At 39.6% G+C, this 22,500-nt stretch overlaps 1 protein-coding gene across 3 annotated transcripts in view; it reads left to right on the top strand.

The window, feature by feature from the left end:
• The window catches only part of TRPV3 (transient receptor potential cation channel subfamily V member 3), a 579,202-nt gene that overhangs the window by 243,678 nt on the left and 313,024 nt on the right, over positions 1 to 22,500 (top strand). For all 3 annotated transcript variants that reach the window (XM_044080834.1, XM_044080833.1, XM_044080836.1), the window contains exon 6: positions 17,530 to 17,670. In XM_044080834.1, coding sequence (XP_043936769.1) covers positions 17,530 to 17,670 — 141 coding nt within the window. The remainder of the gene's footprint in view (positions 1 to 17,529; positions 17,671 to 22,500) is intronic.

Raw genomic sequence — 22,500 nt, forward strand, 5'->3', positions numbered from 1 at the left:
CAGCATCCATGGGACAAGACAACATCCCAGGCTGCGTTCTACATGAACTACAGAACAAACTGGCACCCCACCTAAGTACCATGTTCAATCATAGCCTCACCTCAGGCTTTGTGCCTGCTGAATGGCGCACAGCGACGGTTATCCCACTCCACAAGGGGGGAGCCACCACGAACCCTGGGAACTACCACCCCATTAGCCTGACGAGCCTGGTCTGCAAGGCCATGGAATGTATTATCATGGAACTTATAAACAAAGACATTGGTAATCTCCAAACTCTGGACCCCACCCAGTTCAGGTTTGTAGACTTCTTTGAAGCAGTCATCAAAGCCGTTGACAAGGGTAAGGTGGTTCACACAGCCTATCTAGATCTTGCCAAGGCTTTCGACATCATCCCCCACTCTGGAATTATAGATAAACTCACTAAACTAGGTATAAATCCCTATGTCACAAAATGGGTGACCAACTGGCTCACTGACAGAACCCACACTGTGAAAGTAGCAGACTCCAAATCCGACTTCAGACCAGTGACAAGTGGAGTACCACAGGGTTCAGTCCTGGGTCCTCTCCTGTTTGGTATCTACTTCTCTGAAGTACAGGCTAACACAGAAGGTCTTTGGCTAATGAAGTTCACAGATGACTGCAAACTAGGAGCCATAATCGAAACTCCTAATGATGTGGACATCCTACAAAAGGGCCTCACTGAGACAGATGCCTGGTGTCAAAGCCAAGGCCTCAAGCTCAGTGCCAAAAAGTGCATTGTCATCCCCTTTAGTAAAAACTCTGTACCCATAAACTACAACATAGGTGGTAGTATACTTAACAACAAAAGTGTGATAAGAGACCTTGGGACACAGGTGGACAGTAGTCTCTCCTTTGATAATCACATCGCCACAGTAGTCAGGAAATCCTTCTACATGGCACACCTCATCACAAAATGTTTCTCATCCAGAAAAAAGAGGTCATTGTTCCCCTCTACTCATCACTCATTAGACCCATTATAGAGTACAACACCCCTTTTGGTATGTACCTCACAAGATATCTACAAGAACTGGAAAGGCTGCAGAAATACCTCACATAGAGGATTACTGGCCTCAAACAGATGCCGTATGCAGACCGTCTCAAAAAACTCCAGCTTTACTCCATCGCATATTGCCTACTCAGAGGTGATCTCTGCTTAACATACAAAGCTATGTCAAACCCAGAGCTGTTGGACATGCTCCACTTAAAGAAATCCCAATCACTCCAAGCTACATGCTCTAGGGGCCTAAACCTTGTCACCACAATAAACAGAACATGCCGGAGGGATAGATTCCTGTCCCAGAGACTTCCCATACTCTGGAATAAACTACCTATCTATATCAAACAAAGCTCTTCATTAACACTCTTCAAGAAAAATCTTGATGATTGGATGGGAAATAGGAAATTCACCCCGGGGATCACCTCTTTGGCTCTGCTCGACAGTGGCACTGGAAAATAATTTTCTTGGGTGGCAAAAGCCAGGGTACCTTTTTGGCTGGGCTTGTATAGGCCCCAGGGCTGATAGCCTAGTACCTACCTATGAACCTATGAACCTATAAGAAATCTAGAAAAAGCCAAAATGTATTGGGGGGAGACAAAAGTCCAAAAACCAGGGACACATTTTAAACATGGCTTTTATAATTTTGGAAAGTTGCTAGAATAAAATGTTGTGTTACCACCATGCGTTTTACTCCCAAGTCTTAAACCCAGGACCCTGTGCACTACAGCCAGAGCAACATACCACTATGCCAAATCAGCACTTTCCTGAAAGATTTGAAGACTGAATCATAAATGGCTATCATTTAATGAATTCAGTTCTCACTTCTCACCATAGCTCTCAACCTCTTAGCACAATAAACCTGGACAAAGCCAATAATGGGGGAATACATCCCCAAAAATAGGGACAAATTTCAAATACTGATCTTATAAACTTAGAAAATTGCTGGAATAAAAGGTTTTGTGGTACCACTTATTTTCTGAAGAATATGAAGTCTGAAATTCAAATGCCTGTCATTATTTAGTGATTTCAGTCCTTCAGTGATTTGCCACAAAAATCCTGAAAAACACAGATTTAATGAGGAACAGAACAAAAATATGAGGCATAAATCTGGAAAGTTTTCAGAATTGGTGGTGGGTATGGACTTTAGGCTCTTGTAGATTTTATGAGGAACAGAACAAAAATATGAGGCATAAATCTGGAAAGTTTTCATAAGTGGTGGTGGGTAGGGACTTTAGGGTCTTCTTTCCTGTACCCAAGGTACAGGTTTGAACCTGAGTACCTCTAGCCACCAGGTATATTCACCTAGGGCATTTAACTCCCCCCACACACACACAGCCCCATAAGCATAATAAATACCTCTGCAAGTCTTGTGGCTTGTTTCCACACTCTGAAGTCAGCCAGCCATCATAAGAAGTAAATCTACGAAGTCCTCTGCTTGTTTCTGCAGCCTTAGGTTTCCATTCACACACTCTGCAGTCTCAGCCATCAAATCGGAAGTCAGCCACATAATAAATACCTCACGGCGTGGAACCAGCACCATTCCATCCAGCTTCTTACAGCTACACATTTCCTTGCACCTTGCTGGAGCAGCCGGAAATACATGCACGTCACCTCAATTGCTCAATTCCGACAGGCTATCAGGCCATTTCACGGAGCTGACGTCATCACGCACATGATGACGTCAGCTCAAAACACCGAACAAAATTTTTTAAAATAAAAAGCTGGGAAATTCAGAAATTAAGGGGTACCATTTGGGAATTGTGGCACCACATTATTTGGACCCCAAAACTTGGTAAAAAAATATTAATGTGGTACAGTTGGGAGGTATGGCTTCTGCTCTTATGTCCTCATTTCTTCATCTGTCCCACAGTGTTCATCCTATCACCCTTCTGGGGCACTTCATTTCTATCACCTCTAGCTTTCTCATCTGCTCTGCCATTACTGCCCAAGTTTCTGGACCATACAGTCCTACTGGTCACATCACTGTTTTGTACACCTTACTTTTCAACTTCTTGGGCATTCTTCTGTCATAGACTACACCTGACACTGCAGCCCCTATCATTCTAGCTTTGTCTTCTTCATTCAGACTTCCTTTCTCATCAACCACCCCTCCAAGATACTTGAAGCTATTACCTGTTCCACTATCTTCCATTCTACCTCAGGTCTCATCTTCTTCTGATTTCCTTGATTTGCTGCCTTTACCACTGTCTTATCTATGCTTAATTTCATCCTATGTGCCTTCAGTTGCATTCCATTCCCCTATCATTTGCTCAGAGTTTGCCTGTAATTATACATAGGTTCATAGGTGTTTACTACGCTAAAGACCACAAGGGCCTTTCTAAGCCTAGCCATGCATCCCAAATCTCTGTCTATTTCTTCTACCCCTAATAAGTGTAAGCATGGGCCTGAAAGATGAACCATTTACAGGTTACCTGTTTGCATTAAAGGCATATGTGCCAAACCAGGGATGAATTTCCGGTTTCACATCCAGTTGTCCAAGTTGCACTTGAATTGGGTTAGGGAGGAACTCTGCTTCACATGGATGGGGAGCCTGTTCCATAGATGAGGTAGTCTCTGGGATACATACCTATTTCTACAGCAGGTCCTATTTATATCACAGGCAAGGTTTAAGTATTTAGAATGGGTAATTCTGGTACTGTTTGTTTTGTGGATATGCAGGAGGTCCATCAGAGTGGAGTCTGACAATGCCCTGTGTGCCAGGCATAGATCTTCCCCTCAAATGCCTTTAGGAGACAGAATACAGGGATAGGGCCTTCAGGCGGTCTGCATAGGACATGTATTTTTTTAGTGAAGAACCTCTGTGGACGTTCCATTTGTTGGATATGCCTGATTAAGTACATACCAAAGGGTGCATTGTACTCAATGATAGGTCTTATGAATGCCGAATACAGTGGAACAATGACTTCCTTGGACTTAGATGCCATACCTTTGTTTATAAGTTGTGCAACAATAGAATGATTTCCTTATCACTGTAGACACGTGATGATCAAAGGCTAGATTACTATCTGTGTGTGTTCCCAAGTCCCCGACTACTGGGTCAATTCTAAGGGGTGCGATGTCAATATGATAGTTACCATGACTTTACATATAAGACTAGTGAGACTTCTGGGTCTGTAGTTTCCAGGGTCTGTAGATGGCCTACCTTTGTGTAGAGGGATGACTCCTGCCTTTCTCCATTTATGAGGCACAAAGCCTTTTTGGAGGCTACAGTTAAATAGTAATTCCAGAAGCCCTGATAGGTCATGTTTCATGCTATTTCAAAGGCATCCTGGGATATTGTCTGGGCCCATTGATGCAGTGTTCTTGCTCTTAGAGAGAGCATTAAGGACCTGTTATCTAGTGATAGTAGGGGGAATTCTATTTGATGATATTTCCTGAGGGAAGATTGAGGGGGAGAGAGGGGTAAACTGGGAGCTGAATTTATCATCCAGGAGGTTTGCTATATCTTCTGGATCAGTATTGGTGGCTCCATTTACAATGAGCTCTGCACACAATTGTGTATTGTCTTTGAGGTTGAGGGCATAGCTAAAGAATGGTTTGTGGTTGTCCTTAGCCTTGGAGGCCAAGCTTACCTGAAATTTGGCTTTGGTAGACTTTATTTGTCCTCTGAGTTTTTTGCTTAGTTTGATGTTGTTGTTGTTGTCTTTCGACTTTTCCCAATTAGGGGTCGCCACAGCGGAACTCCGGTCTACTAATGATTGGCAGTAGATTTTCACAAATGCCAAGGTGCCAGCTCAACGTTCATCCTTCAACGAAGGCACACCCATTTACACATGTCTTTCGAACCCCCACCCAACCACGGGGAGGACATGCAGACTCCACACAGAAGGCACTCCCACACTCCAGCCGAGAATCGAACAGGAGAACCTCTTGCTGTGAGGCAACAACGCTACTGCTGCACCACCGTGGATGTCTGCTTTTATCCTTCTGGGTGCTGCACCTCCTAAATTTTGCCATGATTTTCTTCCTCCTGTTATACATCAACTGATTTTGTGATTCCACCAGGATGGTGTATTTTTTGAGTTAGCTCTGTATTTCTTCCCAGTGGTTACAGCTGCCTCTATGCAGCTATTAACATGCTTGTACAAGGTTTCTGTGAACAGTTCTGCCTAAGCAGAAGTGTTCTCGGGGTTTATAGGGGCTTGACATTTTGCCAGTTTCTCACGTATTAGCAGGAGGTTAGCCTTAGAATAGTTCCTGAATATTTCCGGTTGAGCTGGGGGTCCAGGTTTTATTTTTATTTCAAAGGAGACCATTTTGTGGTCTGACCTTATGAGGGATGGCATTTTGGTAGGGGGTGTGCAGCACTCTCCCATATCAGTGAGGACCAGATCCAGTATGGTTGCACCCCTGGTTGGTGTATTGACTGTCTGGTCCAGGAAGTTTGTGTTTACAAAATCCAGGAATCTCTGTGCATGTACATTTGATGTCATATAGGATTCCCAGTTAATAGTGGGGTAATTAAAGTCACATCATCTGCATACAGACATTTTGCTGATCTCTCCCCTCTAACCTGTTTGCTAATGTAATCCATCACCAGTATGAACAGCAGTGGGCTCAGAGCTGAGCCCTGTTACACAACCACTCCCCCTTGGAACCCCTCTCTGAGACTGAACACTAATCATACTTGAGTCATTGGGTCCTTGTATGTAGCCTGCACTAATTCTAGCAATGTTTCTAGGAGTTTAAACCACCACAGTACTAAATCAGCTTTCTTGAGATCTTGTCATATGCTTTCTCCACGTCTAGCAATGCCCAGTTGGACTCTTTCCTCATCTGTAGTTTCTTCTCAACTATCTGTCTCACTGCAAACATCAGGTGAGTTGTGTTCATCCTGATCTGAATCCAAACTGCTCATTTCCCATCTTAATTTCTATTACTCTGCATATCTATTTATCAGTCACCTTCTCCACAACTTTCATGCAATGTGACAGGAATTAGAAACCTCTGTACTGCCAACAGTTGTGGATGTTCCCTTTGTTCTTGCACACTAGCATGAGTGTGCTTATTCTCCAGTTATCTGTGATACTCCTTTCTCTCCACACTGTTATTAATACCCTAAGGAACCATTTTTCCCCTAGCTCACCCAGCATATTTATCATATCTGCTGTGACCTTGTCCGAGCCTGCTACTTTCCCTGACTTCATTTTCCTTAGTGCTTTTCTTACTTCTTCTAGGGTGGGCTCCTCTTCTCTCATCATAGGCTATGTCTGGTGCAATACAGCTTCTGTGGGGTGTTCTTTATTCAGAAACTGCAAGAAGTACTCCTTCCATCTGCATTTGATGTCCTGTGGACTGGTGAGCAGGTTGTTGCTGGCATTCCTTATGAAGGATGCCTGACTATCTTCTTTATCTTTCTGTCTTTGTCTTGCAACCTGATGTAGTTTCTTTGTGCCACCTACTGAGTCCCTTTCCAGAAGCTGGTTGAGTGCCTCTTATGCCCTATTATTTGCTATTGCAACTCCTTTTTCAGCTTATTTGTTAGCCAACCAGAATTCCTTCTTAACCAGTCCGTCTTTCCTACCTCACATTTATTCCTTCACTCTTTCTCTCTTCTGATGGCTTTCTGGACGTCTGCATTCCACCACCTGCTGTCCTTATGTACCTTCTTTAAATACCTGACTTGGCCACATATCTGTTCTGTAGTCCTCACACATGCTGTTTTGAGGCACTGCCAGTCTTCTCCAATTCCACCTACTCCTCCTCTTGGGGTGCTAGAGCCCTGAGTAATTCCTTGAGCTGTTGTACTTTCTCTCCAGTCAACTTCCAGGTTCAACTTCCAGGTCTTCAGCCTGGTCTCTGTTAACCTTAGAGTCTTCAATGACCATTGCTTGCAGCTGATATGGGCAACAGGTAGTTTATACTGTGGGCTGACTGTTTCACTGGGGATGACACCACAATCACTGATTCTATGCCATTGCCCTTTCTTTACCAGGAGGAAGTCCACCTGAGTCGCATGTTGGCCACCAGCTAGAATCTCAATGAAGAATATTAATGGAAAAGACTACATGGGAAGAAGTGTGTCCAGTAATTCCAGCACATGAAAACCTGGCTTGAGGATGGTTAGTGGAGGATACTGTTTATGGATAAAACTACAGAAAAGGGGTTAGACTTTTCCCCGAGGCCTGGGATTTATATAACTGAGACAAGTTGTTGCAACTCATTTCAGTTACAGAAACCCTTTGCTGATATAAAGTAGATACAGCCTGTTGAATGAATTAAACACTGAAGACAACCGGATTCTATAGGACACAGCAGGCCCAAGGAAATAGACTTATTGGCCAAATGTGATTTAACCTGAGAGGACTTATTATAACTATATTTTTTTGGGAAAGACATCTGCAGTTCATCTTGTGTCAGACATTACAATGCTTTCTAAGGCTAGAACTTGATTGCAATGAAACCTTGGAACCCTTTTTTGAAAAGTAGTAAAGGAACTGTTTTAAAATGCACTACATAAGCACATGTTAATATTGCATACTTTTGTCAGAGAGTGATCTAGCTAGTCAATGTGCATGTGGGTGGGTGATGGAACTTCTATTGTTATTTTTTATAGGTTTTAAGAATGTGTGTTTTAGTGAGTACATGTGGTATGACACAGGTAGGTATGTTATAAAACCACAGTGTTGCATAAGTACTTTTAAATGAATTTGTGTCTTCAGATAGTAGAGCTGCCATATTCATAGGTTCATACTAGGCTATCTGCCCTGGGGCAATTAAAATGACTTTGTTTCTCATTGTCTTCTAATAACAGTTTGCTAAAAGCCTCAAATCTCCAGTGCCTCATTTGTTTATTTACTTACAGTTATGTTGACCAGATTAGTCAGACTAGAAAAAAGCGTATTTATTTTTGAAAGCAAGAGAAGGAGACAGGAGAGACTCATTACAGTATATTTGTTTTTGTTTTCCTTCTTCATCAAGAATCTAGCAACCTTATATTAGTGTTGGGATATCTAAACATGGCAATCTTTAGAAGTGTTTTATACTTGGATGGTACATCCCACCGTCACATATATAGTCATATCACGGAATGTTAGAAAGATGAACCACCTTTTAAAAAAACAGTAGTGACCACACTGTCCACGGATATACCACACAAGCTATAGTTACTTTCTGTGTACAATAGTAAGCAGGTCCAGTTTTAGACTAGGTGGGCCCCAGTGCAGAGGTTGAATATGTGGCCCCCCCCAACCCTGTGTCATAATCCATTTATACAGCTAGTGGTCTGGGGTTATGCTGGCATCCAAAAGCTCCTGGGACCTGAATGTTCTATGATGCATTTAATGCCTTATTTTTGCAATACGATTAGTTGTTAACTGTTGTTTGTTTTCCTGCTAATCAGAAGAATTGTATGCACTCCCACCTTCACAGGCCAAATTGATGATGTTTTAAACACACACACACTTTGACATTGCCCCTTACAAGTGAGGCCTATTACAAGTGCACAGACACATGCACACACACACACACACACACACACACACACACACACACACACACACAAACACTGCATGTTTGCATGTTTACATCCAGGCATACTGGAGAAATGCCAATTCATCTATACAGTGTCTTTGGAAGTAGCGGGAAACCAGATCGCCTGGCTAAATTTTTGTACAGAAACAGGGAGGACATGCAAACTCCCCTCACAAGGAATCACAGACAAGAATTTAACAAGAGAACTAAGTGCTATGAAATAGCAATACTCCCACTGTGCCACTGTGCATATGATTAGTTGCTGTCATGATATTGCATACATCCTGTTCAGGTCACCAAAGATAGACACTTATCTACAATTCTGATGTTTGATTGTCATAGAAATTGAAAGAAATGATGGCCAACTTCCCCACCCTTGCACATGCACACAGTCATTTTCCTCCACAGACAGCTCCTGAACCTATCAGATAGAGCACACTTCAATTGTCTGATTGTGTTTAAAAAATAGGACACCAGTAAGTATTCCAGCTTGCTGCACACAAATGCGCACTGGTTCTGCTAAGTCAGATTATTGACTGTTTAAACTGACTATAACAGCAGTGTCAGTTATCCACAGAAAAGGCCCCTTTATCCTGTAATTAAACCATATTGTTGACTCTATATACCTCAGATGACTGGTGATAAAAGTAAGTAATTTCTTTCAAATTTGTTTCACACAAACACTAATCACAGTAAAGTATTCCAACTTGCTTCACAAGAATACACAGTGGCCCAGGAAAGCCATAAAATGATTGTTTCAACTTGTGCAAATGACAACAAGATCAATCACTGTCATCCATAGACTACCACAGAACTCAGCAAATGTAACTACTTTGTTGACTGTGCACACATCAGATGTTCAGTTATAATAAAAATTACAACACAACTAAATTTCACATTTGTTTTACAGAAATTGTAGCCACAGTTAATTATTCTAACTTGAGTCTTAGAAATGTACATTAGTTCTGCATTATCAGAATAAAGAATGTTTAACTTGAGCAAATGTCAGTGAGGTCAGTCAGGCTCATTTTTATTGACAAAAAAATGTATCCAACATGTATAACCACTTTGGTTGTGTACACTTCAAATATTTGTAATAAATCTAAAAAAAATTCTAGCCACAGCAATTTTTCAGCCACCACCTACACTTGCACATCTATGAATGAATACACACACTTACTCACCAATGTCAGCATCAGTTACAGCCAATTGTATGACTGTGTACACCTCAGATGATTGCAACCAAATGAATACCTAAACAATGGTTACAGTAATATAGTTTGGCTCAGTGGAACCCTGTAGTGCAACCCATTGTAATCCCCCTACACACACACACACACACACACACACACACACACACACACACACACACACACACGCGCGTGTATGCACACACATGCACATACACACACATGCACACGCACACACACACACACACATTGTATCACAAATGCAGGCAGTCTGAGTTAACAGTGATGCCTTCTAAAGATCACAGGTAGTACTATTTAATCAAAAACTATTTAAAATGAAAAAAAATAATAAATTCCACATGCTTGCATCTGATACCTACATGTTTTTCCTTTCTGGTTTGAGTCAGGCTACCTCAGGCATCAGCCATCTAATGTAGCCTGAGCAAATAAGAAAAGCTGTTCATTGCTTCTTCTAGCAGCCCTGACGGTCCCCACTGAAATGTCATCTGTACACCCCTAATATGACAGAAGCACCTGTAATAAGGTATAACTGCTTTGTTCTTTACTTCTCTACAGGGGTGTCAACAATAATGCTGGGCTATTTTAAAACTTACCCCAGCTGAGTCAGCTGATTATGTAATTTTCTTTTAGAAAATGGAACTATGTGCATGCACAAAAGTGCATATCTGCAGAGTTTCAAGCTCTGAAAAAGGGAACATATACTATTTTATCAGAACAAAAAGTATATAACTCAATGCAGCCCAACAGTACAGTACCATGAGCCACACCCTGTAACTTATGCAACAATGTACACGTCTTCAGGTGTCAGAAGCTAGTGCAAGCTGTGAGACTCACATTTCTTATACTTATTTAATAAATGAAATATATTAAAGCATGTACTATTTAACCAAAAGGATGGAGGGACTGCACTCCAGCAACCAAGTAGCACAAGCTTCTCCTGTTGTGGAAGCATCCTCAAAAGGTGCTCAAACCACCTCAGCTGATGCCTTCCAAAATGGAGGAACAGCAGTGGGCTGAACTCAGACACCTTCCCAGACTGCTAAACTCCTCAATTTATCATGGAGAGTGAAACCAGTTATTCTGTAAAGGAACCTCAGTTTTACCTTTGCATCCATGATTTAATGCCTTCTGTCACTACCCAAAGCTCATAACCACAGATGAGGATAATTACATATACTGACTGGTGAAATGAGAACTTCATTCTTTGGCTTAGTTTTTGTTTCACCAACGCCATTGAGTACAACACCTGCACCCATCATCTGAGTGATACCCCAACCCCTTCCTACCTTCATTCATGAAAAAAAACCTAGGATGTTTAAACTCACCTACCTGAGGTAACTGCTGCCTCCAACCTACAAAGAGCAATCCATTCTTCTTTTAAGACAGAGCCATTAGCCCTGATTTTCTCCAGCTGTTTCACAGTTAGAAGTGAACCACAGTACTACATGCTGAAAATCACAGTCAGTCAAAAAGAAGAAGACAACATAGTCTACAAGCAACAGCAATGCCACTCACACATCCCCAGACTGCATGCTTTCCAGATATTAGCTGTGCCTTGATATCTTTTCAATAAAAATCATAAATAAGAGACAACACTAAACATACCTTTGTGGGGCTTGTGCCACCTTGACTGCATCTAACTTAATGTTAAGAATGTGGCACATCTCTCTGTCCTCAAATTATCACATCAAAAACAGAACAAAATATTAAAGATTATGGAATTTTATCGGAAGCCTTACAGCATGTCACCACAAGAAATGGATGGAGAAGGAAGATCAAGAAGGGTAGACTGCCATAGGAAGTCCATTTCAATTGAAAGTAATAGTGATGGTGAAGGAAGTTACCCCAGTGCAGACGGGTAAAACAGCTGAGGAAGAGTAAGGAAACAACCTGTGGGCAGGATGATCTCATGCTTAATCTTGATAAGTAATTTTGATGAGGACCTTAGATGCTAGCACTAACACTGAATGTAGCAATAAAGAATTGTGTATTTCTGACATCTATTCTAGAAGGTCTATTAGTGATTCTTTAAAACCATGAAAAAAAAAATAAAATGTCCAACTAACTATTATGGGAGCCAGATAGGTGACTGACAGCAGTTTGTGCTATGAACAATACTGAAAAGACAGCTTGTCAAAAGCTGATTCATGTGATTGTGAACCATTTATTTTTCTTCTCACTATAGTGCAGCTAATTTAGTATATATAAGTCAGGAGGGTTTGGGGTCTCCTCTGCATGGGAGGTTGACTGGGGCTCAGACTGCTTCAAAAAACAAAAATTATTTTTGACTACCTGGAAGTGACATTCATTGAACTGTCTTTGTTCTATTGACCATTGAAGACATTTTCTTTGATACATCATCACAAAATTGCTACCACCAAGTGTCATGGCAACTGATGATGATAAGCAAGAGTATTTTTCAACAGAATCAAGAGGGGGATGGAAGAGGTCATTCATGCAGACCAGGTAGGATTCCTTAAACTACATAAAGAGAACATGATGCATGAAATCTACTGGATTTTTGCAGACGTGATAGGATGATTCTGATTTGTATTTCACTTTTTTACTTTTTAAAATGGCATTTTTATACCATGCTATTGAGTTACTTTGGGAAGGGTTTAGAAAACAAAAGACCATCTTAATAAGGTTTGCAGAAAATAAAAATCTTGTATATGGGGCCAAATCTTCAGTCATGGTTAATGGAGGCTTTTGCAGACACTTGAACTACAAAGGTATTTCAGTCATGGATGCCCACTATTCCCATTGTTCTTTCTTGTAATGTCTAGAGTACTTGGCAGTGGTGGTCAGAGAATAACAATAAGTTGCATGAGTAAAGGCTGGAGGCACAAAATTATAAATAAAATTATATGAAGACAGTTGCTTTATTATTGTGTTAGACCCCTGATTTCAGAACCAGATTGCATCAATCCTTGCCATGCTTGCATTGTTATAGAAGTCTAATGGGTAATCAGGCCTTACAATAAACAGAGTGAAGCCTATTATATGTCCTCGTAATACAGCAGCTTCCCTTATTTATTCATTTATGTGTTAACCTGCTGGGTGGCTAGCAGGCCCTTTTCAACCATGACTGTCTTTATAAGGAATAGGAACTGTGGGTTGCAATGGAATGCTGGGAAATTCAAATACAACAGGATTAGGTTAACATACCCTTTAATGGGAAATGTAAAAGCAAGTACAGAAGGATTATATTATACCAAATCAGGAATCTGCCCATTGTTGCCATTTCTTTGTAAGGTGGAAAACTTCATAATACTGTTCAAATGGTATACGGAATGGATAGTGTCTACAGTAATACAAGTGTTGGTTAAACCAGGGAGAGAAAAGGGATTAAGTCTACAATTCTCCAGATATATGGAGTTGCTTGTGACCTTAACCACATTTGGAGGAGGTATGAAGGTAAAAAAACTCTTTGGTAGGAGATGGACATGGAAAGGTGTGATGGTTTGCTCTAAAAAATATATAATTTAAGGAGTTAAAGGAAATGTTTGGTGGTATATGGTAGTATGTAAAGGTACATCTGGACCTAATATAGAATAGTATTTTCCATGTTGTAAGTCATATAAATATTCTGGAGCTGTTGGAGTCTCTTTTCAGGGAACCCAATGTATAAGGCTTGTGGGGTCACTGATTATATAGCTGAATTGGATGAAGGTCTATACAGAGTTATAAATTTGTCTGACTATGACAGATTGGGAATGTGTAAAGGCAAAATAACTCACGGCCAGGCAAGACAGCAGAGCCAAATCTAGAGTAACAACAAACCAGTGCATCAAATTAATAATTCCACAGCAAACACCAAAATGAAGGTGATTCCACAGCAGGATCAGCAACACAAAATTTTATTTCACAGCAGTATTCAGCAGCAAACAAACAGGTTAAGCACTTTCTCCCGGCTCCACCAAGCTTCATCAGAATGTTTGGGAATGTTTACCTTTAACAAGGCAAGACAGTAGTTCATTATTCCCAAAAGGGAGTTTTGTAAGTATCTCAAGACTAAAGACCTCTTTCATAAAGAGATTATCAAGAGAGACTAGGAAGGTGGAGTTATAAAGCTGTTGAGAGGGGGAGAAATAGAACAAGTATATTCTCTAGGTACTTCAGTTTCAAAAGTGTCAAAGATTTGTTAATTTTTAATGAATCAGAAAATGAAAGGGACAGGTGTCTACTATTCTGGATAGAAATAATTAATTTTGGAGGCAATATAAGATGTGGAGATGAAACTCCAATGTCAAAGATTTATGAAAGAAAATATTCTTAAATTCCAGACTGGTCAAGCATTTGTTATCATGGAATGTCTCTCCAAAATGCAAGATTTAAAGCAAAAGCTTATAGCAAGGGAATGCAATGAGAGGACTATTGGCAATAATATACAGTAGGTCTGTGCAATGAGGGAAGGGCATTACTTTGTGGCCATTACTCCCTGCCACTCCTCTTTTTTCAACTTTCTCCTATAGCCTTGAACCTCTATACTTCACACTGCCTTAGCCAATGAATCCCTGGGCCCTAGTGCCATCCCTTTGATAGAATTTCATTTTAAGTTAACTTAAGATTGCTTCTTGTCATTTCTCCACTCCTGTGCTTCCTCTTCAGATCTATATGTTCCAGTCCCCCCCAACAATGAACTGAATAACATAATATTATATCTCCTCCTCCTCCTTCTTTGGTCACTTCCATGGCACAGAAGCTCATTTGTCTAACTGCCTCCTCATACGCATTCTTCTCAGTATTTTAGTAACCAGCTGTTGCAAACTTTTATCCATTCTTTGTTTTTTTCTCAGTAGCAAGAACTGGGAAGAGTGCACTTGCAATGAAAGGATGATTTAATCACTTCAGTATTGCATTCACTAGCTAACCATTGTAGCATCCTGTTGGTTTTTGCCATGGTCCTTTTATATCACTCTGAATAATTTGGTCCCTCCTCTTCTCTGTTTTCCATAAGACTACACTTTCAAACTTGTGTACTGTTCTGAATCGATCAATCACAGTCAATAACATTGTATTATTTTTGAATTGCATCTCAACTACCCTGAACTGCAGTCTACACGAGGTTTTGCTGAAGACACTCCTTTATCCATTCTAGTTAATATCTATCATTTGAATCTCTTTCTACTCCTTCTGTATTTACTCCAAGAAGAGGATTCACAGTACAAATCACATCTTCTCCTCTATGGCTCCCCAAAAATGAGAATCCTTACAATTAAATCTTAGATCAAACCCCTTCTTCCATGATATCTGTAACTAACTACAAAACTTTTTTTTTTTGAAAGATGCTACCTGTAAATGTTTCAAACATGACATCATTACTTAAAATGCAGATTCCCTCTTGTTCTCTGTTTCTACTCTAACAACACTTTTTTCAAACACGTTCCAGATTATTTACCATATTAACTTCTTATTCCTATCATCCCCTATAGCTCATCTCTTTCTGTCTCTCACTTCAACCCTACATCCACTTACTAATCCACTAAATCTACTTTATTTTCTCTGTGCTATCTCTCTTCTTCCTACAGTGAAATATACATAGTGTAAATAGACCATTATCTTGTTTCATTTCCAAGGATACATGTCTCAATAAAATGTTATGAAGTCAAATATGGGAGCAATTTTTAATTGTTTATCTACACATCAAAAATATGTGGTGGAATAGAGACTATGGTATGAGGAAAGGCTAGAAAAGCTGTATGTCCATACATTGATGGGAAAACGTGGGCCACATATGGGAACACCAGATTGTGTGAAGATAGATGAATTATATGATAGTAATTACAAAGGAGAGATGTGAAACGTGGGCTGCAGACTGCTGGGTATTAAGGAACAACACCGAAAGTTACACGAAGAGTATATCATGTATAGGGTGTCAGTCGCTAGGTTTTGGGTTGTACATGTAGTAGAGTGCTCTTCAGAACTACAGGAGCATATTCCTATGAGTGTATTCCTTCATATTGTAGGACTTCAGATCTTTAAAGCCACCAGACCATGCACCTCATTCAATGATAACATCTGCTAAGTGATACAAGGATAGTGCCTAAATAGTCAATACTAGTTTTATATATAAATGAACAGCCTAGCTCTTTGGTTCAAGGTTTTCTAACACCTGGAAACTGTATGCCAGTCTCATTCAGAATGGCTGCTTATTCATCACCTCCAAATGTGCAGCAAATGCAGCAAGATAGATATGGGGTATTGAAAGTAGGGGTAAGTTAAGGAAGGATCCAGCACAAGGTAACAGATCTTCCTTAGCTGAACAGGCAAACACTAGATCCTGCAGCATACAGGGCAGAGTACAAGGTCCACAGCAACTGTGGTGGCAGCATTTAGGTTCGATGTCATGTCCTGAGTAGTGGATGTGCATAGGGTAGGGGTGACATTATGGATGGTCCCAGCATCTGTAGCAAGAAGGTTAGCTAGCAGCACAGTTCTATATATGGCAGAAGGTTGATGTTTAGTGTGCATCTGGAAATGGCAGAAAGTAAAAGGAGTGCAACACTCAACTGCCTTTCTCGTCAAAATTTTACAGTTAAAATATTAATTGGGTTAGTTATATATGTCACTATTAATAAAAGAATAAAAAAGGCCTGGGCTTCATTTTTTTTTTTGTTATTTATAGCTTAATGACTAGCTAGGTGGATAGATCAAATGACCCTTTACAGGCACAAAAAGGCAAATGCAACATAAAATAGAAAGTAATACATACAGGTTTTTGTTTGAATTGTAAAGAATTTACATTGCAGCTAAATGCATAACAGTTATATTCATAAAGAATATATCACAACAGAATAATCATATGGGTTGAAATACTTAAGGAAGATGTAATACTGATTTAGCAATGACACAGTGACTTATACCCTATCCCCAAAACAGGTGCAGACATAAGAGTCCTTAACATGCTTACAGAGTTCTTTTCAGAACTGGATGCTTACAGAGTGCTTTCCAGAACTGGAAGTTTAAGAGTTTATAAATACCTGAGGGCCGATGGTTTCAATTGGCTGGTGCTAGTTTGGAGAAGCTTTTTTATCCTCAGCCTTAAGATATTTTAGCCTGCAGCATATAAAGGTAACTTCTCCTTGACTCTCTTTTTAAGAAGTAAGGAGATATTTTTTTCTTAGCTTGTTTCTGAGAGTTTGACAACATTCAGGAATGTGTAGAATTTTAAAAGTGAGAGTTAAGAGCTGGTAGCATACTCAGGCCTGGACAGAAAACCACTTTGCTGCTGATTTCATAGTAATAAACTAAAATAAGCACTAGAAGCATTATTCGACTCAAAACTAAACAAACTACTTGGGAAGTCTCGCTACATATAATCTAGGCAGTAGTACAGTTGCTGAAAGTATTTTGCAGAAACACGCAAGGCCGAATACTAAATTACACAGGTTAATGTTTGGAGCTTAAAATTAAACAATATAGACTAATGTTTTGCTCAAAGAGCTAAGAGAAGGGGGAAATACAGACAAAAATTATGCAGTAAGAATATCATATATTCAAAATATCTACACACATCAAGACCAGGTGCAGTGTATGCTGTACCCAAGGAGGAGTGAAAATCTGCCACCCACATTAGGTTGTCACAATCTCATTGCATTTTGTAAAATCCCTACCAAAAGGCAGGAAGTATAAATTATATTCCAGTCCTTGTGTATCAGAAGTGTATATGATGTTATATTCTGTAGCTTGTCTACACATCACAGTAGCTCCCAAACACAACTTGATATGACACTCTAGTATTATCTTTCTGCATGCCTGTAAGACATTGATAGCTCTAGCTAAAGCCAGCTCTTGTTGTTTCAGGTCAGACAGCCCTTCACATTGCTATTGAAAGACGATGCCAAAAGATTGCAGAAATCCTAATCCAAGAAGGAGCCAATGTCAATGCAAGAGCCACGGGGTTATTCTTCAAACCATCGAACAAGGAAAATGGGTTTTACTTTGGTAAAAAAATATATGTTCTCATTTCCAGATCACTCTATTCTATGATATTTTCTGCACCATCTTTACGTTTGCCTGAACATGACAGCTTCTGTCTCTGCTGTTCATTTCTATTGTTGGTCAGTTGCACACGTGTTTCCTATAGAATGTTTCCTTTTTTTTTTCTCTAAGCATGGAGCTGCTTGAGTGTCTGAAACATATGCTGCTGTACAAGACAAAGATTCCAAGTATTACCACCAAGATTATAGCCATATTGTTGTACATACGACCCCTGACAGCAACAATAGTTACATTGTTGACTGTCATGATGCCAAGCTTAAAGTTATGAAATCTGCAATTGCCAAAGTCTGCTGTAGTTGGACTTCTAACACCAGAAGTACAATATTGCACTCACTGCTTTTATACTTAGAAATTCAGGAGTATAAAGATTTATAATTCTATACTAGCAGGTGATGATAGCAGAGATGTTATGCCATGACAAATTGTTTAGTCAAATACTAAATATCAGAGGAATCTTTGAGTTAATAACATGTAGCCATATTTAAATGTATGCCAGTTTAGAGCTTAATTTAAATATTATATAAGTTTACAAGATAAGTAAATTGAGAAATATGCTTTTACTAGGACTGCTATAAATCATATTTCCTGAGCTGAAGTTGCCTCTCATCTGTCCATATTTGTGCCTTATTCATTTTGGTTTGTTCATCATACATTTTGTTGTTTTGGGGCAAATTACTGAGCATTGAAGTCACAAAATAATGACAGATATTTGAGTTTCAGAATTCAAAGATAAATACTAGGCAATCAGTCTGCAGACTATTAGACAACTACCTAAAAAAAAACACAATGATCAAAGGTGAGAATCAAACTGTGGACCTTGAGTCCATACCTCTTGACTGTACAGATTTTCGTAGAATGTCCAGATTTTTGCCTCATATTTTTGGTCCATTTCTTATAAAATTGTGGTTTTCTGGCAAATCATTGAGTGTTGAAGTCAGAAAATAATGACAGACATCTGAGTTTCAGATTTCATACCCTTCAGAAAAATTGTGCTAATGCAAAACCTGTTATTCTGTCAACAAGATTGTAAGAGCAATATTTAAGGTGTGTCTCTATTTGTTGGCCTTTGCCCCCAGTTATATTTGGCTTTGTCCAGATTTTTTTCATCTAAGAGGTTGAGAGATATGCTTCTGTTTGAGGAGTAAGCACCTTAACCATTATGCCAACACCTAACCTAAGGCTTCTATGCTGGAACTGAGTCCAGAACTTTAGATTGTCAGTCTCAGTCTCTTCCATCTGAGAACTCACTTCATGTCCTTCAGAAAAAGCATACTAATTGAAAGTCTGTCATTCTGTCGGCCACAGTGGTGCAGCAGTTAGCATTGTTGCCTCACAGCAAGAGGTTCTCCAGTTTGATTCTCGGCTGAAGCTCTTTTTGGGTGGAGTTTGCATGTCCGCCCTGTGGCCTATTGAGTTTTAAAGACATGCAGGTAGGTGTGTGTGTGTATGTGTGTGCCTTCTGTGAAGGTTGGGTGCCGGACTAGAAACTCGACACCGTAAAAACACCACTGCCAATCAGTTTGTGGACCAGTGATCTGCTGTAGCGATCCCTAACCAGCAAAAGCCAAAAGGCATTGCTTTAGAAAGTCTGTCATTCTGTCAACTAAGTTTATATGATCAATATTTAAAATCTGTCCCAAAATTTGGGTATTTGCCCCAACACCATCATTATATTCTTTGTCCAGAATTTTTGCTCTAAGACGTTGAGAGGCATGATTGATAAGGGCATATACAAACACAGTGTGAACACTGAAATCTGTGCAGTTAGTGTAAAGCATTTAAGTCTGTTTTTTGAAACGTAAGTAAAAATATTTTTCTTGCAGGGGGTCTATGATGCCTGATACTCACATTTGCGTGATGCATCCCCATACTCTTGCTGTTTACATATACTAACTCCAAGGTCACACTACCTCTGAGTAGAGGAAATTTAGTTTTGCTTGAAAACAAATGTTCTTTTTTATACAGAAGCATCGCACCCTTGGGGTAAGCATAACTAGTAAGCAGAGCATGGTCTCCTATTCTGTGTGGTGAAGGAGAGCAGAGCCCCAATGCAAAAACAACTTATTAAAATATTAGTATATTAAAGCCACACCTTGCATGTTGTTTTGGAGATTTTCTTTCTACCATACATTGTTTGATGTTCTCAATATGACTTTGTAAAACAGAAACAAATGAACATTTGCATTTTTCAGGGAAATTTTTATTATATTCAAAACTACAACAATGTAAAAGTAATTTAAAACTTGGGTTGCCATAAAGCATAGTATCCCATTCACTAAAACTGGGATATAATCGCAGCTTCTTAGTGAAATTCCCACAACTGAGCCCAAAGGCTTCTATGTTGATGTTGCACGGTATCATGCTTCTGAAACTTTCTTCAAAGTCTGTGATGCAATGAATAGCAAATGGGCAAATGTGTCACATGATCAAATGTGAGACTGCAATTGCAAAAGAGTAGAATAATTTGTAGTAATGATCACGATGCTTGGTAATTGTAGGTCTTCAACTTAAATGATTTTTCCAAACAACTTTGTTGTTAAAAACTGTGTATTCATTTCGCAATAGTTTTTTTTTTTAGAGTTAAAGTGAGAGATGTACTTCATAATGTGTGTGACAGTAGAGGCCTATGCTTAAAGTGTGACCCTTGACCTTTTCCTACTCATTGTGTTCCATTTAATATGCAAACAGTGTATGAGTTGAGCCCTATAGATGTACAGTAGCATTCTTTTGATGGAGTAAAATATACCATGGGATGGAATAAAATGTTAAAGTGTAATATTCCTCACAGCTGATGTCACAATCACTGACATAGTCTGATACTACCAAGCTATTCATGGAAATCAGTGGGATTGTGCTGAGTCAGAATTGTGCCAAACAACTAGTCCTTTTCACAGCCTACCAATATAGAGTTCTTCATGCTACCAAAGAAATGGCTTTCCATCAATGGGTCTGTCACTCTAGTAACAATAATCAGCATTACAGTTTTGCATCAGTAACTTTACCAAACATGAAGCACTACTTCAGCCAAATGCTACAGAGAAAACCTTTCTACTAAAAACAGCAATGATCACCACAGCCTGACGTAACTGAGTCATATTACATAGCTTTAAACAATAGGGAACCATGATGTGTTATAACTGGAATGCTCATGTTGTTAAATATTAATCAATAGAATGGCATAAGCAGCTTGTCCTATAATACTGCCAAACGTTAGTCAGCAGTAAAGCCTGACACTGCTGGGTTAACACATTACGTGACACACCTCAGTAATTTAGCCTGACACAATGCCAGACCAACACAAAAACATTGCTCAGCAGTACCACACTTGTAGCCTAACAGTGTTGGGTTGGATACGGTATGTGTTCTCATGAAAAGTTTGTACCTAACACAATGGGGCCAACAATGCTTCCATACAGTAGACAGGGCTGGCCTTAGCCGAAATGGCACCCTAGGTGAAGTAGTGCTCCAGTGCCCCTTAAGCCCCACCCACACCATACTCATGAAACACCCCTATTCGACTCACTCCCACAGGTAGGCCACTCCCCAAGAAAGCCACTCCAGTCATTTCCTTAAATTATTTAAATGCATATGAAGAAAAAGATACCTTGTAATGTAGTTAAACTGCAACTACCTTTGCATACATATTTCCTGCTTTAAATACCAGAGCTAGATCATGATCAAATAGGGCCCTAGGCAGGTTAATAGACTGCTCGCCCGAGCAACCCCCCCTGCAGTAACCCCCTACATGCCCCAAGCAGCAGCCCCCTCCTCAGTCATTCCAGTGTTTGGCTATTTCTCACTAGTTACCATACACACTGTTCAAATCTATCAGTGTGCATATTGTTTTCTTATTTGCTTCTACAGATACTGAAATATAATAGCACAAACAGATAGCCGTTTGCTAAACAAACAATACAGTCTTGCAATGAAAACAGACTTGGCATGAGCAGTAAACCTCTCTGCCCTTAAAATTCATATTCATTGAAATGACAAGAAAATCCACATTCATGGAAAATGCATCTGGTCAGTGGAGGGCTAAGTTTACCTTTGGGCTGTTTTCAAACCATAAGCGCCTTGGACAGATTTTTAGGGCCATGCATACATGTATTTATTCTTTGCTTCACCTTTCTGATTGTATTCAGTTATATTCCTTGTATAATACAGCACCACTTGTTAGAATGTGTTTTAAATTTGTAGTTTTAAACATTCTTTTAATAAACAATGAAACAACATTTATGAACCAGTAATGCCAAAACTGCCCAATTCAGAACATTTCCATCATTAAAGTCTACTCAAACGTCGGTCATTACACTCTACCAATATCAGTAAATATGCAAAATCTCTGCAGAAGTAATAGCCATCTAAATAATTGCACATTAAAGAGATCTGTAACTAATGAAGAGGTTGCTGCTAGCAAACAATTTTATACTTCATTGTTTCATCTATAAACAAAGTGCTTGTTGCCCTTGAAGAATAAACTTATGTTATATTAAAAAAATGATAAGCTAGTAATATTGCAATAGGGAATGGGTTGCAAACTGACAACAGGTTCATAGTTACTAGGTATCTCCTCCAAAGGAGGACATTCTCAGGACTGCAGTATCCACCCCTTTAAAGTACAACACAGTACAGTATCAGCAATCCAACTGCATACTGTGGGAGTAGAACCCACAGCCTTCTGCATCAAAAGCAAGTATACTACCTGTTGTGATACTAACAATGCAAATAGACTTGGCATAAGCAGCAGTAAACCTCTGTTCCCCTGAAGCACTC

This window comes from Protopterus annectens, chromosome 8.part0 (genome assembly GCF_019279795.1).
Source record: "Protopterus annectens isolate FY-2018-M chromosome 8.part0, PAN1.0, whole genome shotgun sequence".
Taxonomy (NCBI): domain Eukaryota; kingdom Metazoa; phylum Chordata; order Ceratodontiformes; family Protopteridae; genus Protopterus; species Protopterus annectens.